The following is a 26,858-nucleotide window of genomic DNA, read 5'->3' on the forward strand; positions in this document are numbered from 1 at the left end:
CCAGTTCAAATCTGGGCTGTATGACTTCAAAAGCTCTTTGGTTTTCCACCCCTTCAAGACTCAGAGCTGATTTACATCATTAAAAGTGTGGTCAACTGGTCAACTTTTTTTTTTTTTTTTTTTTTTTTTTTTCTCCTGACTCCCAGCAGCGCTGTCTCTTATGCTGCAGAAGAGGTTTTGATTTCCCACTCTTCGCCATTCCAGCATTGACACAATTTTCTGTTTTTCATTTTCCTGCTGCTTCTCTGGGACATTCAGGTGGATTTATAAATTAAGGTGGCAATTTGCTCAAATTACTGGAGCAAAATTTGCCCATGTAATTACCCCAATTGCATGTGCAATCATATGAACCATGTGCACAGGTGAACAATTCAACCTCAGCTAGTCCTCTGTAGGTGCATTTTTGCACAAGCAATTTCAAAAATACAGGCTTCCAAATGAAGCTTATTTTTGTTGATATGCCTCTTCGTCCCATTTCTAAAAATTTTCAATCACCAGTCCATTTCTCCAACCCAAGGCTGTTACATATCTGCTCTCCTAACATAGCACTTTGCCAGCTTTTATTGGAGTCTGTTATTCAAATGAAACAAAGAGGGCAAGGAAAAGCAGAAGAGAAACACAGAAATACAGATGTTAAAGAACAATAGTAGCCAAAACACAGAGCTAATCCAGCACAGAATTTTTAAAGGCAAACACATGGAAAAGCAGCTCTACACTTGCATAACTGAACTCCAGATTTTTTATTCATATGCTTTTAAAAAGAATTTCTGTGCATATATCACACACAAAAAAGTGTTCTAATACTTAAAAGGAACTGAATGGTCATATAAAATTTGAAATGTCACTTGGAACTCCAGGGATGTCCAGTTTGCAGGGCAAAAGAAATACTGCCCGATTTATTACACAGTGTAATATATGAAGGTATATTACAAGCGACAATAACCTTCATTCCCAGGCAATTTCAGCTTTCCAGGTAGTGTGGATATTGCAGTAAAGTATTGGACATTCTTCATTGCATCTATAAAAGTGAAGTTTTTACAATTTCATTTTGTGGACTTTTCCCATCCCATGAATTACAACCCCAACTCTGTATCTGTAGCTTCCAAAAGGCATTAGCTTGGGGAAGAAGACTTGATCTGGAGATAGGTGATCAAAACAGCCTCTCCACTCATGACGTTAGCTCCTGTCCAATATATTCAACCTTTATATCAGTACTCCATCCCTACCATGATCAGGAATCAGATGCAAAATCCAAGGTTAACAGTAACCATCGTAGTTTTCAGTGTTTGTTTACCTGTGGGGCCAGCTGCATCAAGGTTTGCAAGTATCTCCTGCAAATTGCAGGAAGGTATAAGGAGACTCCTGTGACTTAATACAATTCTCCTGTCCCTGCGTTGAAGACACTGAGCCTCCCAGTTTCATTGGATGGATGCAGAAGTCGTGGCAGCGAGATACTTTCCCCATCCCAGGATGTAACAGTGAAGGAGGGCATCAAGTGGCCACAGCTGAGAAAATGGATCGGACTCCACAGAAGATCCATCAGCCAGCACCCCAGTATCCTTTTCATTCTCATCAATACTACAGACCGTGCCACTAATGCATCAGTTCCTAACCGGGGACCAGCTGCTCCTTGCTTGTCTGCACAGAGCCTAGCACAGGCACAACTGCTATGGGAATAATATTATCAGAAAGGGGGCTTAAATAAGCATAATAACAAACAAAGGAGATATTTGTACACAATCAGACTAATAAGAATAATAATATAATTCAATCAACTCATTAACTGTACTAAAAGCTAGCTTTGTACACCAGTCTCCTGGCTCCTAGAAATGTCAAAGGAGTGCACATATCTGATTATGAACTCCCGTTGTCAGTCAGGAGAATAGACACGAATGCAGAACAAAAATAATTCCTTTCTGAGCCCATGGAACATCGTGTTCATATCTAATATTCATGCTAACTTGAAAATACAAGGTAGTACCCATCTAAAATGAAATAATTTTCAAGGCTCAAAGCTGAGTTGTTTAGTAGTCCAAGACATTAATATCACTGAGCCCACATCAAGTGATTTTTGCAGTGAAATTCCCAGGTGACCTTGAATCATCAGCATAAATTGTGTATGAAAGAGCCAGGGGAGATGTACTCTGCTCATGCAGTACCTTTACTGTTTCAGAGCAAACACCGCACATCCTTTTGCAACTGGAGGCCTGATGAAACACGAGACAATGCATTTGATCCCTCCAGTCCTTAATACGAGCATTAACTAATTAGTTTTTGTGACCATTTAGAAGACAGATGGTACTGTTTTCTGCATTGCACTGACAAGCATGGTACAGCACTTCATAAGATACCAGCGAGCAAGAAAACAAGGGCCCGCACTTTAGATGTGAAGAAACCCTAGGCCCTGCCCAATTTATCAAAAACAAGCAGTTGTGTTGGTTTTATTAGACTGGATGCTGGGACAAGCTGATAGTCAACAGATTGAATGTATTCTCCTGCCCAAACATCTGGGAGCACACAGAATGTGCTAGAAAATAAAAGGAATGGCAGGAAAGCACCCAAAATTTCAGCTAGTGAGCTTCCAGGAAACACAAGCACCAAGCAATAAAGCCAACCACTGACACGAGACTGGTGCTGAGTCCCATAGACAACAATAGCAGACTGGCTCCTGTTTTAGAGACTCAGCCACACAATAAATTAGGTGAGGGTGTGTTAGAACAACAGCTGGCTGCTAATTAGTCACAGCCCCCCTCAGCAGGGTATCAATAAAGTGGCAGAGAACATCTCAAGTAAATTAAATTTTAAAAAATCCTGCTGCAATCTCTTCCCCGACAGACCCTTCCTTCATCTCCCTTCTCAGCTTTTTATTTATTGTAATTACTTTAGTAATAAGATTTGTTTCCTTGTTATTATATATATTACTATGCAGGGCAACAACAACAAAAACAATAGCTGGGAAGAGTTATGTGGCTTATTTATCTCCTCAGTTGTTATTGGGCCGCTGGGTGGAGGAGGCAATGAGGAAGTGGGGGCCTGGGAAAAGCAGTAAATAGAAGAGAAAGCATATTCCTCAGGAGCAGAGACGTATGGGGACATATTTACGAAGGAGGAAACACTGACAATGAGCGAATAGATCTAATAACTCAGGGGGCCCTGCAGCTCTGGCTGATAAAGGAAGGAATAAACAATCCTGCCCTGGAAGCGCTGTCAGAAGGGAGTCCTGGGGCACATCTGTCTGCTGACGGAGGTGCGCCTCAGCAGAGCCAAGGATGGGCTGCCACCACAGCACACGGCAAAGGGCTTGGTTTGGAATCGGGTCACCTCCCACTACAGAGATGGACCAGGGAACTGTATGGTGGAAGACGAGACCCAATTCTGGGCCCACCAAGGAAGGGCTTGCTGAGACAAGAGGTAAGGAACACTAGCCTTACCTAGTAAGGAACACTTTCGTCTTGTGTGGCTCACATACCAGCCAGATTCACATACCCTAAAGTCACAAATCACAGGCCTCATCTAAGGGGTTTTCTGAGCTTGTCAGAAGCCATAAGGCTGCTTGCCTTGAAGAGGTGAAAGTGGTCTCTGAGCTCCATTTCACTGGAAGAAATGAAGGTGGCAGACAAGCACCCACAAACGTTCAGGATGGCCTGCTGAGAAGACCACAGTGTCCAACAAGTGCTTATTCACCAGCTCTGCTTCACCACTGGAACAGGATCCCTGCCCTCTTAATTAATATAAGGCAACTGAGGCAATGCTTGAGGAAACAGAGCAGCAATTAGCTGAGAAGCATTTCCTCTGTACAGGGAAAATTCACCCACACTTCATAAACACTTCCCAGAGCCACACACCAAGCCAGGACAGACAGGGACCTCTCTTCCCCAACCTGGCATTTTCATCCCCTCTGAGGTCTGAGTCAGTGCATGCAAATATGCCATCTTACGACGTGCAGCTCAGAGCACAGCCGTTCTGAATGAGTAAGGATTGAATCTTTTGCAAAAATATTCTTTTATCCAAGTATCCCTTGCCTTCTACATGCATTGAGCTAAGTACTGATGGCATGGTGGTGCTCATTTAGATTCAGGGCTTCAGAATACGACATGGGGGACAGAGTCCAACAGTGTCTGCTAAAGAACAGCAGCACACTAATCCTGGAGTACCTCTCTCTCCTAGAGATAATTCTTCCCCTGCTTTAATTAACGTCAGTTCAAAAACACTCCTTTCCCAGCCTTCCCACCTCTTTGCACAATCCTTACAGAAACACATTTCATAGATTAGCTAGTCTGGAGAGAGCCTGTGGAGTGTGTTTGCAAAGAGCATGGCACCAATTTAGTTATGCAAGGCTAGCTTCTGAGAATTAAACTCCTCTTCAATCCTCTGACCACAGAGAAGCAATAAAGGGAAGGAGGTGGAAAAAAGGAGTGATGTCTACATTTACATGGTTTCGTATGACATCACCTCAAAGTTTAATCCTTGAGGATGCAGTTCTGGATCGTCAAACAACTCTTGAAGACTAGCCATTAGATTTTTTTGCCCTCCCTGTCCAGTTCTGTCTCTTACTGTCTGCAGAACACAATGTCTCGATGGAGGAGAGTAAGCAACGATGCAGGAGAAAAGTCATATATACAAATAATGCTTTTTGGTATACGGATAAACCCACATCTAGTCCTCCTCCCAAGAGTATCCTTCAAAAAAACAAAGAACTGGGTTCCACAGAATAAGTGGCAACACTGATATTTTTCCCTTTGTAACTTTTGAGAGCACATAAAGGAAATGTGTTCTGGAGGGGATTTCAGAGGACATTTATCTCTCTCCATTTCAGTAATTGTGAAAGAGGTAAAGCTTTTCTCTGCTTTTTCGGATTCCAGGAGGTAATGAACAAAGCCTGATAAACTGAACAGGATAGAATAAACACTCTGACTAAAGTAGAGTGGATATCAATGGAGAGAGAAACAGCAGAGGCAACAGCTCACCTGCCTTACCTTTGAGCAGCAGAAAAGCTTACTCAGCCTGTGCTATGGGAGGGCAGGTGCAGAAGGGTACAGGGTGTATTTAAACCAGATAAAGAATAGTCCATGGCTATAATCCAAAATGCAAATCAGGATTTCCTCTTCCTAACTGCTACTATGGTTACCCCATGGCTTTGAAAAAATCATGCAGCTTCCAAAAAATTCATCTTCCTTTACCAAAATAAAACCTCACCAGCTCCCATCTCCACTGACTTCTTCAAATTCATTTATAAAAATGCATCAAGTTCTTTTCATTGAAAAGCTTCTTTGATTCAATAGGAGGGAAAGGAGAGTGAGAAAAGGGCAAACAGTAGAGAAGAAAGAGGAAACATTAAAAGGAGTAAAGAAAGAAGAGGATGGTAATGTAGGAGCAAGAAACTCAGAACTGTGACACTGGGCAGTTAGGGGTTTGTGAGGGGGGAGAGAATTGAGAGAATTTGTGAATACACAAAATACATAGAGACTGCACGGGAAGTATTTTTTAAAACAAAAGCACTTCTCTAGGAGCTCCCACCTCTTGCCTGATCAATGATCTTGCAAGGCTGAATCATTTTTAATTTAATACTTCTGGGAAGTGGGGGGAAAAAACACTCATTAAACATAGGCACAGTTGGCAAGCATTGAGTGTTAGCATTTGGCAGCATTTATTATTGCTGTTTATGGTGATATAAATTAGGTTATACTGACATAATTAATAACCCTAAATTTAGGGGTAATAAATAGCAATATTTATATGGAACTGCAGTGTCTGAAGAAGTCCAGCCAAAGAAAAACAAAATGCTGACTACCGTGTTGCAACTGTGAGCGTATGTGGGACTGCCAGGTGTGTGTAGGAGGTATGCCGGTCTGAGCAGACCCTGAGGAATGGCTGTGTGTGCAAGCCACTGACAGGAGCATACGCAGCAGGTGCACAGAGAAGACAGCCCTAGAGCACATCACAGGGCAGCATGCACCTGCATAGGTAAGCATCGGTGCACATGCAACTCGATGCTCAAGTGTGTGATAACAAGCTTAAGCGGACACAGAGCGGACAGCCAACAGAGTTCTGTTTCTTTATGAAAATTTCCTTCTGTGCTGCCATAATTAAGCTTTTACAAGATCCCTGCCTGACCCTGGTTTCACTAGTTGAATCAGAAGATGATCTAGATTGAAGAGTAAATGCTCCCAGTACACACATTTCACTTCATTTCATGCTGCGCAAAGGTTGTGGTATGTCATTATCTCATTTTCCCAGGAAGAAAACTCACAAAAAGAGGAGGAGAAAATGACCAAGGTCACATAGTCCATCAATAGCAGAGCCAGGAACAAAGCCTCTCGCTTACCCACTGCATTTTATATCAGTTTCCTAATGAAAATGCTATTCTCCCCTTCGTGGATTCTCCACCACTTAATAGACTGGAATTTCTTCTAAAGCTTTCCTATTTATCTGTTTTAATTTTTAAAAGGGTAGAGGTATGGAGGAAGATGTTCACAAGAACATTCTTAAAACCTTGGGTTTTTATAGAAGAACCTACACAAAAGAGTCAGCCTGCAAGAATGCTTTCTCTTAAGCAGTTTAATGTGTTTGTCACTTCCAGCTGACTTACACTTGTGTTCCCGGTGATGAAGATTATTTTTTCCTCGTAATTTATATCAGAAGAAGAAAAAAAAATAAAGCATAAAAAAAATCTAAAAAAAATAAAGCATAAAAACAATCTTATCAGGTCAGACCACAGGTCTATTGGAGGCAGCATCCCATCCCCTGCAGTGATAAAAAGCCACCGTCTGACAATGTGTAAGATCAACTTATGAAAAGTCGTACCTAATATTAAAATGTATAGCAGTTATCAGATCAGCTGAATATTATTTAACAAAACCTACACCTGACTGCTGCTCAGGATGGAGCAAACCATGCAGCCACACACAGCAACACAATCATCAATTCTCTCTGGCTTGAACAAACCCAAATTAGCTACACTATTTGGTAGTGATCTATATTGTTATGTGATGACAACCTCACTTGTACATACACACTCGCATCACCACTACCTTCGTTTAGCACCAGTGATCGGGCTGCAACTCCATCGTTGACAGAGAGGTACGGATTCTCAGAGCATCGACTGAAGTGAAAAGGAGAGTGGAGAGCTGTTTCCCAGCTCAGCCACACACAGTCAGAGCATAATTGCATTACTGTAGTCATATCTGTGAGAGAGGAACATTCTCCCCATGTAACTTTCAGATCACATTAACCAAAGCAAATACCAAGGCCCTGATCGTCTTGTTGCTGCACAAGGCTCCCAAAGTGCACTCACGAGATACCCTGCTGGGACAAGCACTCTTCCACTGAGCTATGCCTGCAGCAGGGAGCCAGCAGGGGTAGGGGCACAGCTGGGCTGCTGGAAGAAATCTTTTGTAATGGTGCACTGACATTCATCTCTGTGACGGTCAGGGAAGCATTAAGCACGCTCTGGCACAAAGGACTGGGGAAGAGGGAGAGTGAGGAGCTTCAAAAGAACCACCAACAGAAAAAAGTCTGACTCTTTCTTAAATAAAGATATTGAGATAAGACTAAAGAAGGATTAATACCAGTTGACAAAAACATAGGAGAGTAGGGTAGAGTTTTACTGGAAGATGCACATCCAAAGCAAAAGTAAAAATAAATAAATAAATAAAATTTAAATCAGTCTGCTTATTAGAAGAGCCAGACCCAGGATGAGTTGGTCAGGGCAATGGGACTTCTCTGGATGGCTTCTATAGCAGCTTTTGCTATGGAAGAGGTCATTTTACCTGAAAATTTTGGGCATCATCCTAGCATTAAAACAGAAGGGATCATTGTCTCATAAGAAGAAATAAAACAGCAGGTTACCACATGCAGGTATCTCCAGCAGAGAACCAAGACAATTGTTGGCCTTGACAGGAGATTTGACGCATTCAGTGTGTCAATCCCTTGCACAAAAGGGACTGTGAATCCCAAGACAAACAAGTGGCTTCATGAAATGTGTTTTAGAGGTGTAAAAAATACATAGCAAGTACCTACTTACAAGTGCTATGGTCGAGAATGGGCTACAGACCTGTTTCCTCAGAAAACAGTTTTCCTCATAACCTTGGCAGTGATTTGATTTGAAAGACAACAGGATATACTAAGGCACTCAAACCTGGGTAAGGTAGAACATTAATAGCTAAAGAAATCTGAATGTGCGTACACAGACGTTAAGGGCCTGAAAGATACTTTTTTTCTCCACTGCTCAGTTATTTTCACTAAACTGTCACTAAGCTTAAGGCCCAGAACAGAAGCCTTTCTTTCTGTGTAGCGGGCCTGAGTCCACTGAAAAAGCATGTGGGAAGAAACAAGAATATCTGAGCCACAGGAGACTTCAAAGCCTACAAGCATTTAAATTACAGCATAAAAGAATGGTTCTCTCCTTTCCCCGGGCCTCATCAGTTACAAAGCCATGGCCAAGTCCCTTTTTCCCTGCTCCTACTCCACATGTAAGGCTTACCAAACTTTTTCACTCACCGGCAGATTTAACTACAGTATAAGCTCCTTTGCACGAGGGAAGGCTAAACACCTTCCTGCATGACGTGAGCTCAGACAGTACACTTCATCCAGGTGTCACTGAGAGCCACATCCTCCCTCCTGAGGGCCCCTTCTCTGCTATACTCACTCCTGACAGCTGGAGAAAAAAAGGTCAGACATTCCCTCCAGTCCTCCATCTGCTGGAAACTTTAATTAAGCACAGTGAAACAAAAAATAGAAAGGGAAAAAAAAGCCACAACCTTTCTTTTTTTGCCTCTGCTGTCTGGAAGGATCAAGGAAGCATTTGGTGCCAGCAGAAGCTTCAAATACTCAGGGGCAGTATTGAGCTACTCAGAACAGTCTTCCCAAACTACTGACACACTCACGTCCTGGGGAGCATAGAAGGAGAAAAACCGTTCATAGTGACAGACTAGAGACAGTTGCTCTCTGCAGAAGCCCTCACCCACAACTGAAATGGATTCTTTTAGAGCCAAACAAGTTCAAGGTCTTGTTTAGGGTCATTTTTCTGTTCCTGCAACACCTGATCAGCACAGCCTGACCTAAAACCAGATGGGTGACTGTAGCTTAAGAAAAGTTGCTCCTCTCCACCTTATGCATTTCAGTGCTTGTCTAAAATCATCTTTCAGCTTTGAGGTTAGTCCATTCCAACTAGCTGGAGGACACAGTCCTAACTGAAACCTGCAAGACCTTATTACCAGGCCAAAATGCACAGCTTCTGTGCTGCAGATGGGATGTGGCCACAACTTTCTGCCCCTGCATCAGAGACAGTACAGAGACATACAACCACTTACAAGCAGTCCACGACTCACCATCACTCCAAGAACAGTGAAGTGAAAACCTACCATATCATGCTACACTTGTCAATCACTCAAGGGGAATTCCTCTTTCACTAGCTCCACAGCAATCTACTACATTTTACTTTAATATATTAGAAACAAGTTTGCAATTTTTCATCCTTTGAGAAGGGAGAGGGAAGGTATGTTAGTGTGGATGGGCAGGGTTGGTGTAAAAGCAGCTATAAAGAATGCAAAAAGGAATCTGTATTTTTGTAAGCTCAGAAAGTCTTGGTATCTCTTAGGAAGCGTGTGGGAGAGAAGATTGAAAAGGAGGTGGGAGAAGGAGGGAGCTTCACTATATGGAAATGTTTCCATGAAAACTTGAAGACTTAATAGATCCTTACTCATCTTTCCCCACTCAGGCTATACAAAGCATTAAAGACAGTTATTCCCAAGCATATCTCCTTACAGGTGAAGTTTGCCCTGCTGATTTAGCAGAACAGATAGATCTCCATTTAGCAAGCAAGATCCACTTTGTCTGGTACCACTAATGCAGTATGTATGAGACATCTTATGGCCACACACAGTACAGAATCGCAAACATCTGAGCCACGCAAGACAGCGCACTGGGCTACATCCAAGAATTACATTTACCATACAGGATTAATAACTGGATGAATAAAACACAAGGCTCTAGGCAAAGAGAATTCTTCTGACCCAAAACATGCAGGACAAGACCTGCTAGGTGTATAGGAAAAAAGCCTGCAGGCAAACCCAGCAAAACCCCACAAAAAGTACATGCCACTATAACTCACTTGCCATTGATGACTCCATCAGGATTGAGCATGGGGACAATCTTGAAAATGAAACATTTCCTTAGGAGATCAGCAATGGGATCACTGCTCACAAGGAATTCTAGGGTCCCTTTCATAACCCAGCTGGCATTGCTTTCTCCAGGGTGAACGCGGGCCATTAGAAAGACATACGGACGATTGTCTGTAAAAAAAGCAAAGATTTGAAGATGTTACTCATAGAGGCTGCAGAGGTAGAGTTTTCAGAACTAACCTTCATTTCATAAGCATCCAATAAACTTTTGCTGTTTTCAGTTAATGTAGACACAGGCTCAGATTTGCAAGAATGATATTCAGAAGTTGCAACCAGAACAGTTCAGCTGTTTCTAGTAATACATTTGGCATGGTTGGCATTTGTTGGTGGTGTTTTGTTTTGATCAAAATCTTACTAAACAGTCCATTGATAAGATCTGATGAACCCCCCTTTCAAAGTAGACTCGCAGCTTGGCAGAGAACGTTGCCTTGTTATCAGAAATGTTATTTGCTGTTCCTGTGAAAAAGCACCCACATTTGGCCTAGTTATAAATCTCCATAAACTCTCAGTATACATATGCTTAGAAAAGACCAAGTCTGACAGCAGATTCTTTGAAGATCCCATCTGTGTTGAGCATACTCCACGGATGGGCCAAGGAAAAAGAAGGCAGAGGGAGACACCTGCCAGGCAGAGAAAATAAAAGGAAAGGACAAAGCATTGAGGTGTCTTAAAATGATCCTTTTGTGAGGCGTTCACAAGCTCACGCAGCTGTCACAAGTCAACCTGACAGATTTGCTTTAGTGGAAACCAGTTTCTGTCAGGGAATCACAGTGATACCGAGATGTTTTTTTCCAGCTCTGTCAGGTGATGTCAGAGCTCAGGCCCGGTTCACTTGCCTGAATTGAAGGGACCTCAGCTGACAGGCTTTGGAGAGGTAAAAGGACATAAAACACAACCAAACACATCATCTGAGTGCCCTTGTAAACAAATGCTGAATTAGCAAGTTATGCTCCTTCGCCCTTAGCTCCCAAAGCTGTCCTTCAGTTTTCTAAATGCTTTACAAATCATTAATCAATTAATGTGAAGCGGGGAGGTAGCACACCATGCTGAAAAATATAGATGCTATTAAAGTGCTGCTTAGTGATTTGGCCAACAAGCAAAGACTGCCAGAGCTGAGAATACAAGTGAATTTTCTCATTTCCCAGAGAAAGAATAAACAGTAATTCTTCTTAAATGTATATTTTGTTCATTTCTGCTCAATCTGTACATTACAGTACAATACAGTTGCGTCTTTCAAGGATGCATACAGATTTAGAAATAATCCCCTTTGTACCCTCCCCACCTCCATGCCTTCTTCTTAAACATTTGGTGGGCAATAGTGCACTCTCAGCTCAAAGAACTCACACAGAACAGCTCTACTGTGGTCCAGTGAAGCAACTGGAACTCTTTTCTCAACAGCCATATATTATTATTTTGTTTTTATCATTCTTACACCTTATTCTTACACCACGTTTTTACACATCATAAACCCAAGTTATGTATATACATTAGTGAAAATATACCAAGTGCCCAAGTCACATCCCAGCCATTCTGCCTTTTTTTTTCCAAAATTAGAATACATAATTTCTATTCTGCTCCAGCTAGGTGCTGCGCATTACAATCTACCTTAGTAATGCTTTTAAATAGCAACAAGCAAAAAACTAGCTTTCACAAAGACATCAGCTCCATTTTGCCATTTCCAAACATTTTCTTCTTTCTCCCATCTCCATGATTTAGTGCTGTTTTGCAGGCTCATTGCTGAGCTAAACTTATGGGACTATGTTGTTGTAGTGGAGAATGAGGCTCTTGAGGGCTCCTAATGGACAACAGCTGTAAATAGCACAAAGCAAAATAAAACATGTTCTCTTGCAATTGATGAATACAGCTTTAACAACTCTTGTCTCTTCTGTACATTGGGAGAGCACACAGCATGTTAATTGAGAGATTCTTCCCTCAGTCAAAGTAAGAAAAAAAAAAAAAAAAAAAAAAAAAAAAAACTAAGCAAGGGCTTTCTCATCTCTGCTAATTGCAAATGCTGTGGGACTGGCAGAGACCTGAGTTCTGTTCTTCTTCTCAAGACTGATATGCCTGTCTGTCTTCGTTTCAATGTGAGAAAAGCTTCTAGAGTTTCCTTATCTTAAAACCCAGGAAATGGTTGGGGTACAGAGAGCAGACAGACATTATCTACACTGTTTCCCTGTGGGTGACAATGGTGGCAGCCCAAAGCTGTAGGGTTCAACCAGGGAATTCTCTCTACTCCAGTTAAAGCTTCCTTTAATAGCTCCCCTCCTGACAAGCATGATTGCAACTCAAACATCCCATCCACAGGAGAGTCATAACAAAGGTCCGTAGCAGTAGGCAAACTGCAGGTCTTGTTAAGTGCCTGTTCCCTTCACAGAAGGCACTGCAGCCAAATCCCATATCAAAATGCTGCTCTCCCCCATCCTGCACCCAGCGAGACTAATGAAGCACTAAATAGAGCAGAGAGTTGATGTTATGGCCATAACACTTGCTACCCTTGAGACACCTGGCAAAGAGAGACATGACTCTGTGACAGGAGGAAATCACTCAGTCCTATAACTGTAAAGCATATCCAGTAATTTATCTGCCTTGAAATTGTTGTGATAACTGTGATAAACATTGCGGCTTATGAAAGCAGTAGACAGCAGCATTGGTCAGCTGTGCTCAGTACACTGACTGGCAAGCACCAGGCAAGATTTGTGCACTTAGCTGAGCTGCTTCACTTCATTCCTGGCTTACCGTGCCTCACTAGTGCAGTCCTGACGAGGCCAGCTGACTGCTACCCAGCACAGCCTGCTGGTTTCCACTGGTGCTCAGCTACCCTTCCTCTGTTGTATTTCAATCCTGAGCCCCTTGTGGCTACCTAGTGTGCCATGTCACGCCTATCTTCAGGACACTGAGCTACAAGTTCTCAAACACATCCCTTGGGGCCCAAAACTGAGCTCGGGTCTTCAAAATCCTCAGGCCAACGCTTAGGCAGAATCCTTCCCAAGTTCTGGGGAAGCTGCCAGAAAGCTCAGGTTAGCCATTTATCTCTGCAAAGCCCACATGACACATAACCTTCTCCGGGAATGTAAATAATAAAAGGAGAGAGCAGAGGAACCTTTTCATGCTACATAAAGCCTCATCCAACAGATCTTGTCTCATTACTCTGCGTTACATTTCGACATGGCCAGGATTTAACGTGGCACCAACAAAACCAGAGATGAGAGATTAAAGCATCACTGATGCCTCTTGCAAAACTTTGAGCAAAAACCCTTTGAGTAATAATTCTAACGTATCACCTACTTCCCATCTCCCCCTCTCTTCACTCATTTTTAACTGTGGATATATGCATGAAAATAAGGGCTTTGTTCTTCCAGTACTGCTAACTTGCTGCTTAATCTCCTGTCTGTTGTAGGAATCCTCCTCTCATTATGCCATCACCGAGATTCACTAAGAGGTGACTTTGATGTTACTAATCATGGCATCAGTTGGGGAAAGAGCAGCCTGAAAGAAAAGCACAAAACCACATTAACACAGCAGCGTTCCTCATCAAGACGAGCACAGAAAGGAAAGGAAATGCAGTTCCAGATGCCCTGACCTGGGCTAAGGTTCTAAATTATATCAAGCTGAGATTTGGGCCGTGCCATTTGTAAAGGGAGAAGGTTTTGAAACAACACAGGATATTATAAGGAGTCAAAGGGAATTATACACACAGCATGTGAGAAATTCAACCTAGATCCAGGTCTTGACTCAAATTTTTCTGGCTGTGCTTCTGCATACCTCTCTTTCCTTTACCCCCAAGCCCAGGGCTACTAAAATGCAGTGTTTGTGTTTTTTTGTTGTTGTTGTTTTTCTTTTTTCTTTTTCTTTTTTTTTTTTTCCTCCCTTTATTTCTCAATACAGCTTGAATTTATCATGAGCATTGCACAGATCAAAGGGTCAAGTTTACCCCAGGACATAAGAGACAAACCAAGAATGCTAACTCTCCCTCCCAACTTAATTATCTGTGACCACTACAGCTTATTCTGAGAGTCAAATGATAGGGAAAAAGGAACACCAAATGTACCTCTCCCATGCATGTCACGGCTGCGTCCTGCTCTGGATACATCTGATATGCCCAAGGCTGCATAGTTACGCAAAGTCAGAGAGAAGACAGGATATGGTGTGATGTACAATGAATATATTAACGTTTGAAAAAAAAATACTTCAAATACCGAGATCACAGAAAACATGAGACTGATCTGAGGCAGAATCTGTGTCAGACACTTTACTCTCCTCCTAAAGCTTTTCCTCTAGTTTTCAGTCTTTCGGTTACTTTAAGATACAATTCTTTCCTCCCCCATTCTTCCCCCACCCCAACATTACTGTCTCCTTGCTGACCCTGCTTTTGGCTAAATGCTGCAGAAGCAGACATCTCTTATGACAGAGGCAGAACATGGAGTCTGGCAGGACCAGCTGTTGTTTTCTGGAATTATCAAGGAGCTATTCCTCCCTTAAATACACTAACATTATATGCGTTATTACTGTTACCTATGGCAAAGAAGTGAACACTGCAAATTGCCTTGGCTAGCTGCTCTCTACCTTCACAGCGTGGTGGGGGTGTTTCAGGCTCCAAGTTGCTTGGCAACCTCCTTTTGTGCATGGGTTTTATGAATTCATTCACCTTTGAATCAGAGATGATCGGAGATGATTGGGGAGATGAATATGGGTACAGAGCACCCAGCCCTGGTGCAGCCTGACATCCTACTACTGCTGGTCCCAGTCTGTAGTGACTTACCCGCATTCACTGGTGTGCCTGCATATTTACCCTAACTTCCTTTAGGTCCTCGTTCACACAAGTCCTGTATCAAGCCACTCCACTACATTTCCCAGAATAGTGTCAGGACTATGCCTATCGCTACAGAGGTCATCCTCATCACTAGGACATCCTAGTTACCCCTTTAGAAATTTGATCCATGAAACCCTGTAATCCTCTGGAATGAACCCTTGTGTCCTGAGAGCTGCTGGAATCACTATTGCAGTCCACACAGCACCTCAGCCACTTCTTTTTATCTCTGTGATGCAAGGCATCTGCTTGCTACTTAAGATCAGTTTAAAATGTTAAACATTTGCCATTAGTGACATCAGAAATATTTTATTTCATCATGATATTTTCATTATCAGGACTTCTTCATATAAATAGATCAGAGATAGGTGTAGAAAGCTCTCTCTTGCCTTCTCCATTACTGACGGTCTTAGAACTTTTAAGAACAGAATAATATAATTACTGGGATTTCTTTCTTTAATAATTACCTTCCAAAGCTCCTCTATTATCATTAAGTCTACTGGTTGCAAGCTTCTGTGCATGTCTTAGTGTGCCCTTTGAAAGCAGAAAGAAGCAAACACTAAAATCAAGTCCAAGAATCTTCCCAACAGATTATCTAGGTAGCTGATGTACGGAGCTCCAGATTATCTGTCAAAAGCAGGCAAGGCTCCATCATCCCCTGCTTCCATAGCACACACAACAGTCTTAATTTTTTCTATGCCAGCAGGTGATTTCAGATACTCAAGTATTTTGTACTGCCACGTCCTGACCATCAATCCATATGATTTTTAGCCAGCGTAGGAAAAGCACAGATTGCACTGGAGAAATGGAACACCTCTGAGCCACAGCAAGTAGAAAATAGAAATATTTTCAAGTTAGGTGTGCTTGTGACTTTAACTTCCTGGGTTCTTCATATCGGGATAACAACACTGGGCTGAGAGAGGAACCAGTCAGTGGCTGCCCAAAAGACTGGAAGAAACTGGAGCAGAGATCCATCAAAACAGACTACGATACTATTCTCATTCACTATAAACAGAGCAGTGGAATCATTGCCCTAAATGTTCCTACGCCTAAAAGAAGATACGGGCAGGCCATAAGTGCAGCAGGGACCTGCAGGATAACTGCTGCACAGGCTGAGTACAGAAATCCATAGAGCTATGAAATCCATGGGCTGTTTTCCGAGAGAAGGATTTCATCTGAAATGAAATCAGGCAGGAGGAGCAGACTGAAAAAGCTTCCATTGTCATAAAAATATCTCCCTGGGTAATCCACAGTGATGGAAAAAGGAAACTCTGATAATTTATGTGACAGTTTAATTGGATTTTGGTGACACATGATACTTTAGAAAGAATTTGCCCAAACAGGACAGACAGGACTTTAATAAGGCTTCAGCTCCACAACAGCAAATATTCTCACCCTTTACTTTTACATTTCATCCTACATATCCACTACTCACCCACAGCCCAACTATCTCATTTGCAGGGCACATTTCAGTATTGTGAGAGCAACAGCAATTCTGCACTTTCTGGTGACATCCCTGGCCAGAGAGACCTCTGAGTATCTGATCCCTAAAGGGATCAAGCTGACTGTGCACCTACAGGGCAGAGCATCAGAGCTTTGAATTCTGAACCATAAGCTGCCCTCGGGCCACATCCCCAGCTCTGGGGATGTCTGTAATAGCTTCTCCGCAGAAATCAAGGGTAGCAGATGGACAGGACAGTCTGCAGCAGGAATCCCTTGCAGTGGGGATGCCCCCAGAGTACACTCCAGGAGTAAATGGCTTTCACACTGAGCAATGCCTCAACCCATGCTTTTTGTTTATGAGAGACAGCCTTTACCCCGGTGTAATACCCCTTGCCCTTCACTGCCATCACTTTGAGAACAGGCACAGCAGCAAAAGGAATTGTTTACAGTACTAAACCAGGGTGAAGCCAGGGTTAATGGGATGAAACTTCACAGAGGAACTTTTAGGTTGAATATCAGTGAATTTTATTGAAGAGTCTCCCCTGTGGAGAGGTAGAAGTTAACATTAAAAATACGTTGCCCAGAGCACTAGAAGCCATTCTGTACATAACAATCTTGCAGTAGCTGGGGACAGTGATAACCCAACAGGCTTTTATTTTCTTTTTCATTTCTATGGATCCACTTCTGAAGCTCTTTACTTTTCTAGAATAGCTTCTTGTAGAATCTGGGCAGGAGAGGAATGATCAAAAGCTGTGTGAAGACCTCAATGTTTTGCCCATTCTGTTACCACAGGAGGCAAAGATCAACTTGGGACCCACAACTGAGCCTGTTAGCCCCAAAATGGGCGTGGAAAATAGAGCACCCATCAACATTTCTCTCACCATAGGGAATAACAGCCAAATTTCACAACAGAAAACTTACTTTCCTGTTTAGTCCTTCAGGCAATTCTGCTCTACGGAAGATGAATTCTGTAGTAAAGAACAGCTTTTTGCCTGTACAGAACAGAAATTTAAACCCCACCTAATGCCACCTGCATCATAAAGTAATGCTCCTTCTTAAACTAGGGTTGCGTCTTTAAGAGGTACAGATCCATCTCTGTCTCTGACTTGAGGTCTTCCTCAGGGAACAACTTGTAAGAAATAAAATATATTAAAAGGAAGTGCAATCAGAGCATCCCATTATCAAAGGGATAAAATATCAATTTTTGTCAAGATAAAAAGCATTGCATATTGGCTCTGATGGGAAAAATTAAATTCTTGGTCTTCACTTGGTTTGATATTTATCACTCCACTGCTCTAGAAATATCCTGGCAGGGAATGTTTCTTAAAAATATTATCATGTATTTCTCCTGCAGTTAGCAAGCTATGAGGGTTTTAACTTGTGTGCTTTGGTACACATGAAAAACTCACAGGAAGGGAGAAAAATGAAAGAAAACAGTCCACAAAATGCACCTTCTAATACTTCATTGTGTCAACATCTTTTTAATAATGTACCTTTTGCCAATTCACCTCATCTGTGGCATCACTAAATTGATTCTTACCTCACCACTGTTCTAGAACTGTCTTGAGAGCTGATCCCAAAAGGAATTCTCTTTCCTCACACAAGAGACAGATAAGGAAAACCCCCCAAAATTGGTCTACCAATTTTGAATGATGAATCTTGTCTTGATAAGAAGTGCTTAGATGAACTCCCCATATAGTTGAGCAAAAGAATGCAAGTAACGGAACAACATAAAAGGTCTTTCAGTGAGATGATCATGACAACAAAACTGGTGTCAGCCCTATGATCTTGCAGAATGACATAAGCAACACCAATTTTCATCTTCTAGACTATGTGATGTATGTAACATGCACAAAAGGTTTAACTGAACTGGAAAAGTTTAGCACTACAGAGAAGCAAGCTTACTTCTACATAAATAGATTTATCCTGATAAAGAATTAGGTTGGATGCACTAACACATTGTGTCTAAAGCATGATAAATGGAACTTCATCGCCCTGCCCCCGCCAGACGTTTAGGATAACCGATACCAATAACTGGTTTAATATTAGTGGCTAGTTCTAACCTCTATTCCCCTACTGCCAAACAGCAACCTAGAAATATTAGTGTCTTAACAGTTTGTTTTCAAACCCTCAGACCACAAGCTCTCAGTAGTTGCTTAGGCCATGAGAAGAACATAAGTTCATACCACAAGCAATTCCATACCACAAGCAAGTTTGACTACTGATATACCCTAAGGATGAACAGAGAATCAGGATCCCATGGCATAATCAGAACCTCAGAATACTCGACAGAAAGATAGGCAGAGCAAAATGTGCCACTGCAATAAAATAGTTAACACGAGGAAGTTTCGACCAGTATGTGGTAAGATACTGAGCAGTTACCATCTAAGGTCAGAAGGAAGTTCTTCCCTTCAGATGCTTGTGAAGTGGTTTCTAATGAATCATGTCTTTCTACATCAATCACTATAGAGAGCTGAATGTCAAGCTAGGAAGACTACTAGTCTGAGGAAAATTGTTTCTTCTTAGGAATAAGATGGTAGAAAGGCTAGGCAAAGGAACTTTGTTTTTTTCCCTTTCTCCCAAAAGTTACAACAAAGCACAGAAAAAAAAAAAAAAAAAAAAAGCTACTCATGAAGAAAGGAGTCAGGCTGCAGAACAGCCTTGGCAGTATCAGAAGGAAAACTAATAGAAGTAAATATGTCTAAGAGAAGTAAATACGTAATGTCCACAATTCGGTTGCTTTTCCTTTCACACTACACTACGTATCACTGCGAAAGTGGGAGTGTTCACACAAAAGATGCTTTTATGCTTTAATTTATAGTTTAAGTGATATTCAATTTATTTTAAAAATCTTTTCTGGAAAGTTATTTTCGTCAAATAATTTAACAGCATGAGTGATGGCTGCTGATCAGTTTGAATTTCTGACGTGTAATACAGACAAGCTTCAGGAAGCTGATACTGCGTAACACGTTTCTTCAGTCGAGGTGTCTTTCTGCACTTTCAACCCAACATTTCCCTAGCAGAACTCTTCTGACTGATGTTGCCAACAAATCCTTACATTGTTGCTCAGTCATTCTTTACAGCACCATCGGATCCCTAGGATGAGTTTCTCTTTTACTTGACATGAAGCACTCACACTGAAACCATTATATTTCAGAGCATTCACTACCACTTCATCTTCTGCTCTATAAACTATCAGAATGCTTATAAAAGAATCACTTATTTAAATGAAAGAAAATCCCTGCAAATCATGGTCGTGACAGGCTAATGGCAAGCATTGCAAAGATGAATCATCGTCCTTCTATATCTAACAACACTTCTTACACCAATTCCTTTGTTTGCAAAAATATAAACACTTCTACCTAATGCTTTCTAACTGCAAGAATATGAGTAGCAACCTTCACCTGCCATCTAACATCCTCATGAACCTCAAAATCAAAAGGTCTCCTTAAATTATTTTTGTTTTCTCTATTAGTTAGCATGCTTCCTTCATGGATGAAGAAACCAACTACTCAGTCTCACTGCCTGTTTGTAATACAAATTCATTTCAGAGCTTGCATGTATTAGATGCATGCTTTAATTTGATTTATTTTATTTGATTTCTATTAAATTACATTTGAGGCAGGTTAGCAGATGGCCTCATGGGGAGCATCTTACCAGCATTACCCTGTGTGCAAACAGCAATTATTTTATCTGGGCTGAGCCCAATTTCAAGTCACATCTTGATAAGCTAACAAATAAGGTCGCAGTATCTGCATTCCAAGTGATATCCCAACTGGTGGGAAAGGCGCTTGACAAGCTCGAAGTTGGGTTCTGGGAGCGTTCTGATTAAAAGGGTATGATGTAAAGGAAATTAAGCAGCAAGTCACCTTGCTGAGTGCTGATTGAGCTGTGATGAGCAGGAGCTTTGTTTCAAGCCTATCTACAGATATTCTACATAGCTTGCAGGCCCGTCACCTATGTCAGCAAGGAGACTGTATGTCGCCACATTTATTGCTCATTCATGGTTTGTAAGTGCTAAACACGGGCAGAATATAGAGAGTGAGGGCACCAAGGCTTCAGAGTCCTTCACATGTCTCTTGTTTATTCTTTTGCCTCTGGCTAGTTGCTCTTTGTGCAGAACAATTCCTGAGTGTTGGATTATGCTTCACAGTGACCCTCTTGCTGTATTTTCACCCTTTCAAAATGCTTGACAAAGCCGTCACAGGAGTTTGGCATCTGGAAGCTGTGACAGACACTGTATGACCTGATTCATAAAACGTAACTAAACAGCTTGGGCTGCCAGGGGCCAGGATTTACAGGACGGTGTTTCAAGAACAGCCTTCGATGCCTGCTCTACTCAATGCACTTTCCCACTCTTCTGCAATACAAATTCCCAAGCTCCATTAGGGTGACCTGCAACACTATGAAATGACAAAGCAGCTGAGACACTAATCTTGTTAGAGTCTACCCTGTCTCCTGCTGGTCAAGAAGGGGAAAGGAACGACCTTGGCACTGGCTGCACCTTTTACACCAGGTTACAGGGGTAGGGAACACTATAAAAAATAAGACATCGTTTTTCAGAAATTACTCCAGCATAGAAAGCGCAAAGAAAAGAAAATAAATAAATAAATCAGAGTCACGGATAATGTCTGCTGTGTTATCCACTACTAGTTCATTTTTTACAATAAAAGTCTCCCTGCATTTTTTATTTCCTGTAGGTGCAGCCTTACCAGTGATGTCTTTAAGGACTTTCTGCCCTCTCATCCATCCACCTTTTTTCATTTTCAGTTCAGTCACCGTCTTCAGGTAGGTGCTTGCAGTGGAACCTAAGGGTTCTTTGGAAGACTTGTCAAAGCCTGATGCCAGCAAAAATTCCATCTCACTCATTATCTTCTGAAAGACTTCAGATGTTTCAAGCGTATTCCAGTTTAACAATGCAGGGTTTTAAAAAATAATCAAATTGCCAAAGGGTAACATACATATCAGTCACTGAGTTCAAGCTCGGTTTCCGAAGTCCCAGTCACGAAGTATTTTGCGCCATCCACATTCACCTGAGAACTGAATTTCCATATGAAGCATGACTTCAGAGCACTTCCTCCTCCTTTTGCCTTGGTATTTAATTCATCAGTCATGAAAACTAATTGGGTCTGGAACCTAAATATCATCAGTATGGTCCCTCCTCGGTTATGTTATTTGTCCTATACCATGATACTACTGCATGGCTGTCAATTTCATACTGAAATCCATCCATGCTTCCCAAAATTAGCATGTATATACACCTTCGCAGAGTGCTACAATACTCCTGCATCCATCACTATGTCTCACTTTCAGACTTGAGGAGAAAAGTGGTGTTTGCAGATCAGTAAAAAAAAAAAGATATGAAATCAGTAAGTTCAGACCAAGGGAAGAATGAGGAAAGAAAATGGGAACTTGTAGTAGGTCCTTTTTTTCTTAAGGGAAAAAAAAGCCTAGAACATTTGGAAAAAACAATTCCATAATGCCTTTTCGTGTTTTCCCTGAGTCATCCACAAGTCCTTGCTTAACTGTGGGTCAAGATATACCTACAACCCTGTTCTGACTTCATTCATTCACACTTACCCACCAGTTCACCCCACCAGATTTTTAATACAAAATACAGCTTATTTCTCCTAACATCTTGTCCATTTCAGAGACAGAAACAGCACCCAGGTTAAGCAAGCAAATCCTCAAAACAGTGTGTTAAACAACTTTAATGAAGACAGAAGAGAAAAAGCTTGTAAAAAATCACTAAGTGAAAGAGAAATTACTCCCCCCTGCTCTAGCCACAACTAAGTAGTACAACAATTGCAATTGAGAGAGAAAATTGAATTCTAAATGTGCTGGTGATTTGATAGATATAATTTTCTGAGTGTTACTGAGAAAATGCCTTCTTTGGGAAAGAGTTAAGATCTGGAACAAGTCCTGTTGGTTCTGGGACCTGATTCCATTATGCAAACTTCATTAACGTAAAGCTAAGATGGAGTGGAGAGAAAAGGCACGGAATCTCTCTAGGCTGCCTTAAGAAAAATTGTTCTGACAGGACTATGAGAGTCCTATATATACTTGGGAGGCCTGCTTACACATATAACCGGTAGGTGGTGACTTCAAAATTCAACAGTTTCCAGTGTTGTTTTTTTCTTCTTCCCCTTCCCCTCCTCTCTTCTAGAATAGAAGACCAGGGAAACAAGAGACACACTGACTAGTATTTTTCCTTCTGCTACTCAATTCTGCAAAGTCATGTAACAAAATGAAGCAGTAGAAATTGCAGAAAAAGAGAAGCAAACTAAAATGAGCGAAAGACCTGATGCATCTAGTTTTGTCAGCTAGATACTGATATCTCTCAGCCACGTTAAAAAAAAAAAAAAAAAAAAAAATCTGAAAAGATACTGTTCAAGTTCAGCCCTCTACAAACACTGGTGCACTTTGCAGCGTCTACCACGCCACTTGTCAACTCGTTGATCTTATCAGCACATTTACAGTCTGAACATAGCAGCTGTCTCCACTTGTTTATTGGCAATTTCTATTTCTGCATTAGAAACAGTTGGTCAAGCTCAGAGAGCTAACAAGTTTCTCTGATGTAGAGATGGACAAATTCTCTCATTAACTGAAGAGTATTTTAAAAATCATTATGGTGTATTTTCAGTCTTATTTCATTTTATATATAACTGCAGCCCATTAACTGCAAATTTCTTCTAGAATCTGTCAGTTACAAGCAACAAGAAGTGTCAGCCAGTGGTGCCTGCAAAACTATGAGTTTCAATATACTGCTGTACTTATTTTACTAAGATAAGATTGGCCGTATCAGTCACGTAGAAATGATCCTGTTCTAGAATTAGAGAAATAAAACTCAGTTAAAGAGATCAAATAGAAACCTACAGAGAAGCTCGCAGCAAAACCAATTTTCACATAAAAATTACAAATAGCAGGTGTTCAGTAATACAGATACCAAAACAAGGGAAAGCCAAGCGCACACCATGTATTGCAAAAATGTCTCCTCACCCACTATGGCTCTCTGGTATATTAATACTAGGGTCAGCACAAAGGAATACCATTCACTATGTTTCACATGAGTGTAGAACTGCTTGCATGAACATGGGCAGAGTAGTGGAAGAATCTGCTTGCAGCTCTGGCAAACAAGTAGTAAAGCTGCTCCATACAATCCAAACACCACCAGGAATTTGTAATACATGACCAGCTAGGTCAGCCTGTATTAGGCAGAAACACATAGTTCCTAACATGAAATCCAGAAATTGGAACACTGTTTTCCAGAAAGATTACAAAGCCTTGAGGTATTAGGTTTTTGTTTGTTTGTTTGTTTGTTTGTTGTTTTGTTTTTTTTTTTAAAAAAAAGAAAAAGTTATTTTGTTTAAAGTGAGTTTAAAAAAAAAAAGTTTCTTTTGTTTAAAGTAAGCTGCAGTAGAAGCTGCAGTAAACAGTCTCTCTAAACCAGTCAGCCAAGATTTAAAGGGTAAAGATGAAAACAACATGAAAGTTATGACACCCACAGTGTTTCCCAGTGGTCTGCCTGCTCTGTATATTGACGAAGCATTTGCCTTTGCATGGCAGAAGCCTATGGTTATAGAGTGAAAAATGCAAGATTTGCTGGATTATGAGAACATCTAAAAGTAGCAGATTCTCTGGAAGCAGGGTGTGCTATTGTTTCTGCCACAGCCTAGCAATTTTTTAGCACAGTTTGTGCCAGACTTAACCATCTTCCCCTAACCTATCTCTAAGCTGAGTTCCAAAACCAACAGCAATAGTTTACTAGGAGAGTAGCAGAGCCCATGCTTTGCTCACTCTGTCCAATCTCATTACAGAGTCCAGGTCAAAGAAGAGTTTGTTCCCATGAGATCATCAGGCATCAAAAAGCAACACATATCTAGCTCAATCTGCAATCACAGAATCTGGGCCAGAGAAGAAAAAAATATACTGGAGACAAACACGGTTCCCTATGACAGCAAGCACACTTATTTGAGCCTGACCTCAGCTAATGCATATGCTACGCTCAGCAAGCTTTCCAGCTATGGATTACTCTGTTTCACAGGAGCAACATGCCAGCTGCCCTGCCGTTCACTCCCTGACCACAGCTTGCCTGGTACTTAGCAATGAGGCAGTACAACCAAACAGAAAGGAGGACAATTGGTCACTGTGACAGCTCAGCAGCTCATCTCCTTTTCTTAGAGGAGCACTTCTTAATTGCCTTACAGATAGCGGACAGGACAGGGCAGGCAGAAAAGAACATTGTACACAGGCAATGCTTGTGTAAAACTCCACAACAAAACTCCAGTTTCTTACCTTACAGCAAGTCTCCACCTCAGCAGCCACGAGGACCTCTTACTGGCCTTTAAGCACAAAACGTGCTCCACAAACTACCGTACCATCCACAACTTCAGCGGGAATCTGAAATCTGCAAGCAACTGTTTTATCACAGGTGTGTGGCAGCAAACCCAACTACCTCCAGGCCAACCCACTTTACCCTGTATCAGGTGGAGCTCTAGAGCCTATAAGTGGTGAAAAACAATAACTTGTGCAGTAAGACACACAACTAATTGGGCGACATTGTGACCAGCTGGAAGAAACCCCTTCCTGACCTCTGCTTTACCTTGAGGCATAAGCATTAGCTCTTCACCCCTTCTAAGCATATTGCTTATAACAATATTCAGTCTGCAGTCAATCTGACCCTAAAATTATGTCCTCCCTCACAGAGCCTCTCTCTGTCATATTGAGAACAAATTTAACTCAATTTGAATGCTTCCCTGACTAATTTATACAGTACCACGATGACCTTTTAGTGTATGCCCCAAAGTACCATATGTGACTGGAATTTATAGCCAGAGAGGGGAGATGTGCAGCTCACTGAAACACATTTGTTTTGTGTGTGTGGTTTTTTTTTTCTTCATGCCGTGATTTGAAGTTGATAACAGAAGCTCAGTAGCCATTCAATGCTCGTTCACCATTTCAGGGAGTAAAAGCTGTCTGGAGGCTCTGCTGGGCTATATTTCAATACCTCTACCAGATACACAGATTGACCATTGGAAGCAGGGCATCTGCAGGCATTTCTGAAGCCTTTCCCCCTAAGGAAGAAATGATGAATTATTTTTTCCTCCTTTTATGAAGGTGCGAATTTGGACAACCTATTACTGTGATAGAAGCTTGTAACTCCACTGCAACAAAGCTGGGACACTGGAGTATTGTGAGACAGGTGTGTTCCAAACAGCTGTCTATAAATTTCCGAAGCAATATAAGAAATACGCATGAACTTCTCCAAACCTTTTCCAGTTTCATTCAGAATTTTCAATGCCTTATATCAAAAATACAAATGGTACCATGCAACTGTGAGAAGGTACTTCTGAGGCATTAAAAAACAAATCCCTAATGAAAATAATTATGACAAACAGTTATGTACTGATTTAGATTTTCAAGATGTTTAATTCATTAACTTTTCAGAAAAGGCTCTGATATACTGGAAGAATGGGGCATAGACAGTGCTAAGAGCTACTGACATTCTAGCCCAAGTCCATACCAACCAAGACAACATTGCTAACTCACATTCCAGAAAACGCTGCTGTTAATCACAGTATTTATTCTCTGGAAAGGATATGCAAAGGTTAAGTGTCTCTTAGGACAAAGATGAGACTTATAATTCAAACAAAGAAAGGCAATAGAACAAGAATTAAAGGAAGAAAATTGCATAGCACAATCCACTAAGAAGAGAACTTAGAACAAATCTCCAAATTTCAGAATGAAGGTTCTTTCAAAAAAAGAAAAAAAAAATACATGACACACACCACCACTGTGAAAAACTACAGATGAATGCAGAGCAGCTATAGCAGCGCAAATTATCTCACTTCAGATGGCTGTCCCACTAGCACGCACAAACAGCGGGAGAGGAAGGAGAGATTATGCTATTTGCTTTCTCCTTTTGCAAAATAACACTGCTAGTTTCTTATGCTCCAAGGCACATTTTTCAGGAGCCTCAATTCAGTGTTTTCTGTGCTCTGCTTGCTGCCTTGACCATTGGATTCAATATGTTAATAGGCATTTTGCCAAACTCACAGAAGGCTGACCACGGCGTCAGTGCTGTGCTAGCTGAGTGAGTCCCACCGAACGCTGGAGGTCAAAGAACAATTGATACATTATGAAAAACACTGGCCTCAGTCCACAGACAGCCCCAAATCTATCTCACAGATTTCATGTTCCACTCAACCAGCTTCCACCTTTATGGTAGAAGACTGAATATTCAAACAGGAACACATTTATGCAGGAATTTGTCTGTAAATAGCACACCGTTCAAGGCATTGCAATGGGCTGCCACGTTGTTATGACTGGGATATCAGGAAAAAAAAAAAAAAAAGAGAAAAGAGAAAAGATGTTTCAAATTGAAAGACAATCTTGAGAAATTTAGAGCACACACTGCCAGTGTT

At 41.4% G+C, this 26,858-nt stretch overlaps 1 protein-coding gene across 6 annotated transcripts in view; it reads right to left on the reverse strand.

Moving 5' to 3' along the window:
* The window catches only part of AGBL1 (ATP/GTP binding protein like 1), a 286,972-nt gene that overhangs the window by 169,058 nt on the left and 91,056 nt on the right, over nt 1–26,858 (reverse strand). For all 6 annotated transcript variants that reach the window (XR_004753622.1, XM_035336082.1, XM_035336078.1 and 3 more), the window contains one exon: nt 10,112–10,292. Coding sequence is in view for 5 of the 6 variants with exons in the window: in XM_035336082.1 (XP_035191973.1) it covers nt 10,112–10,292 (181 nt within the window). In the remaining variant the exon portion in view is untranslated. The remainder of the gene's footprint in view (nt 1–10,111; nt 10,293–26,858) is intronic.

The sequence above is a fragment of the Oxyura jamaicensis genome, chromosome 10 (genome assembly GCF_011077185.1).
Source record: "Oxyura jamaicensis isolate SHBP4307 breed ruddy duck chromosome 10, BPBGC_Ojam_1.0, whole genome shotgun sequence".
Lineage (NCBI taxonomy): Eukaryota > Metazoa > Chordata > Aves > Anseriformes > Anatidae > Oxyura > Oxyura jamaicensis.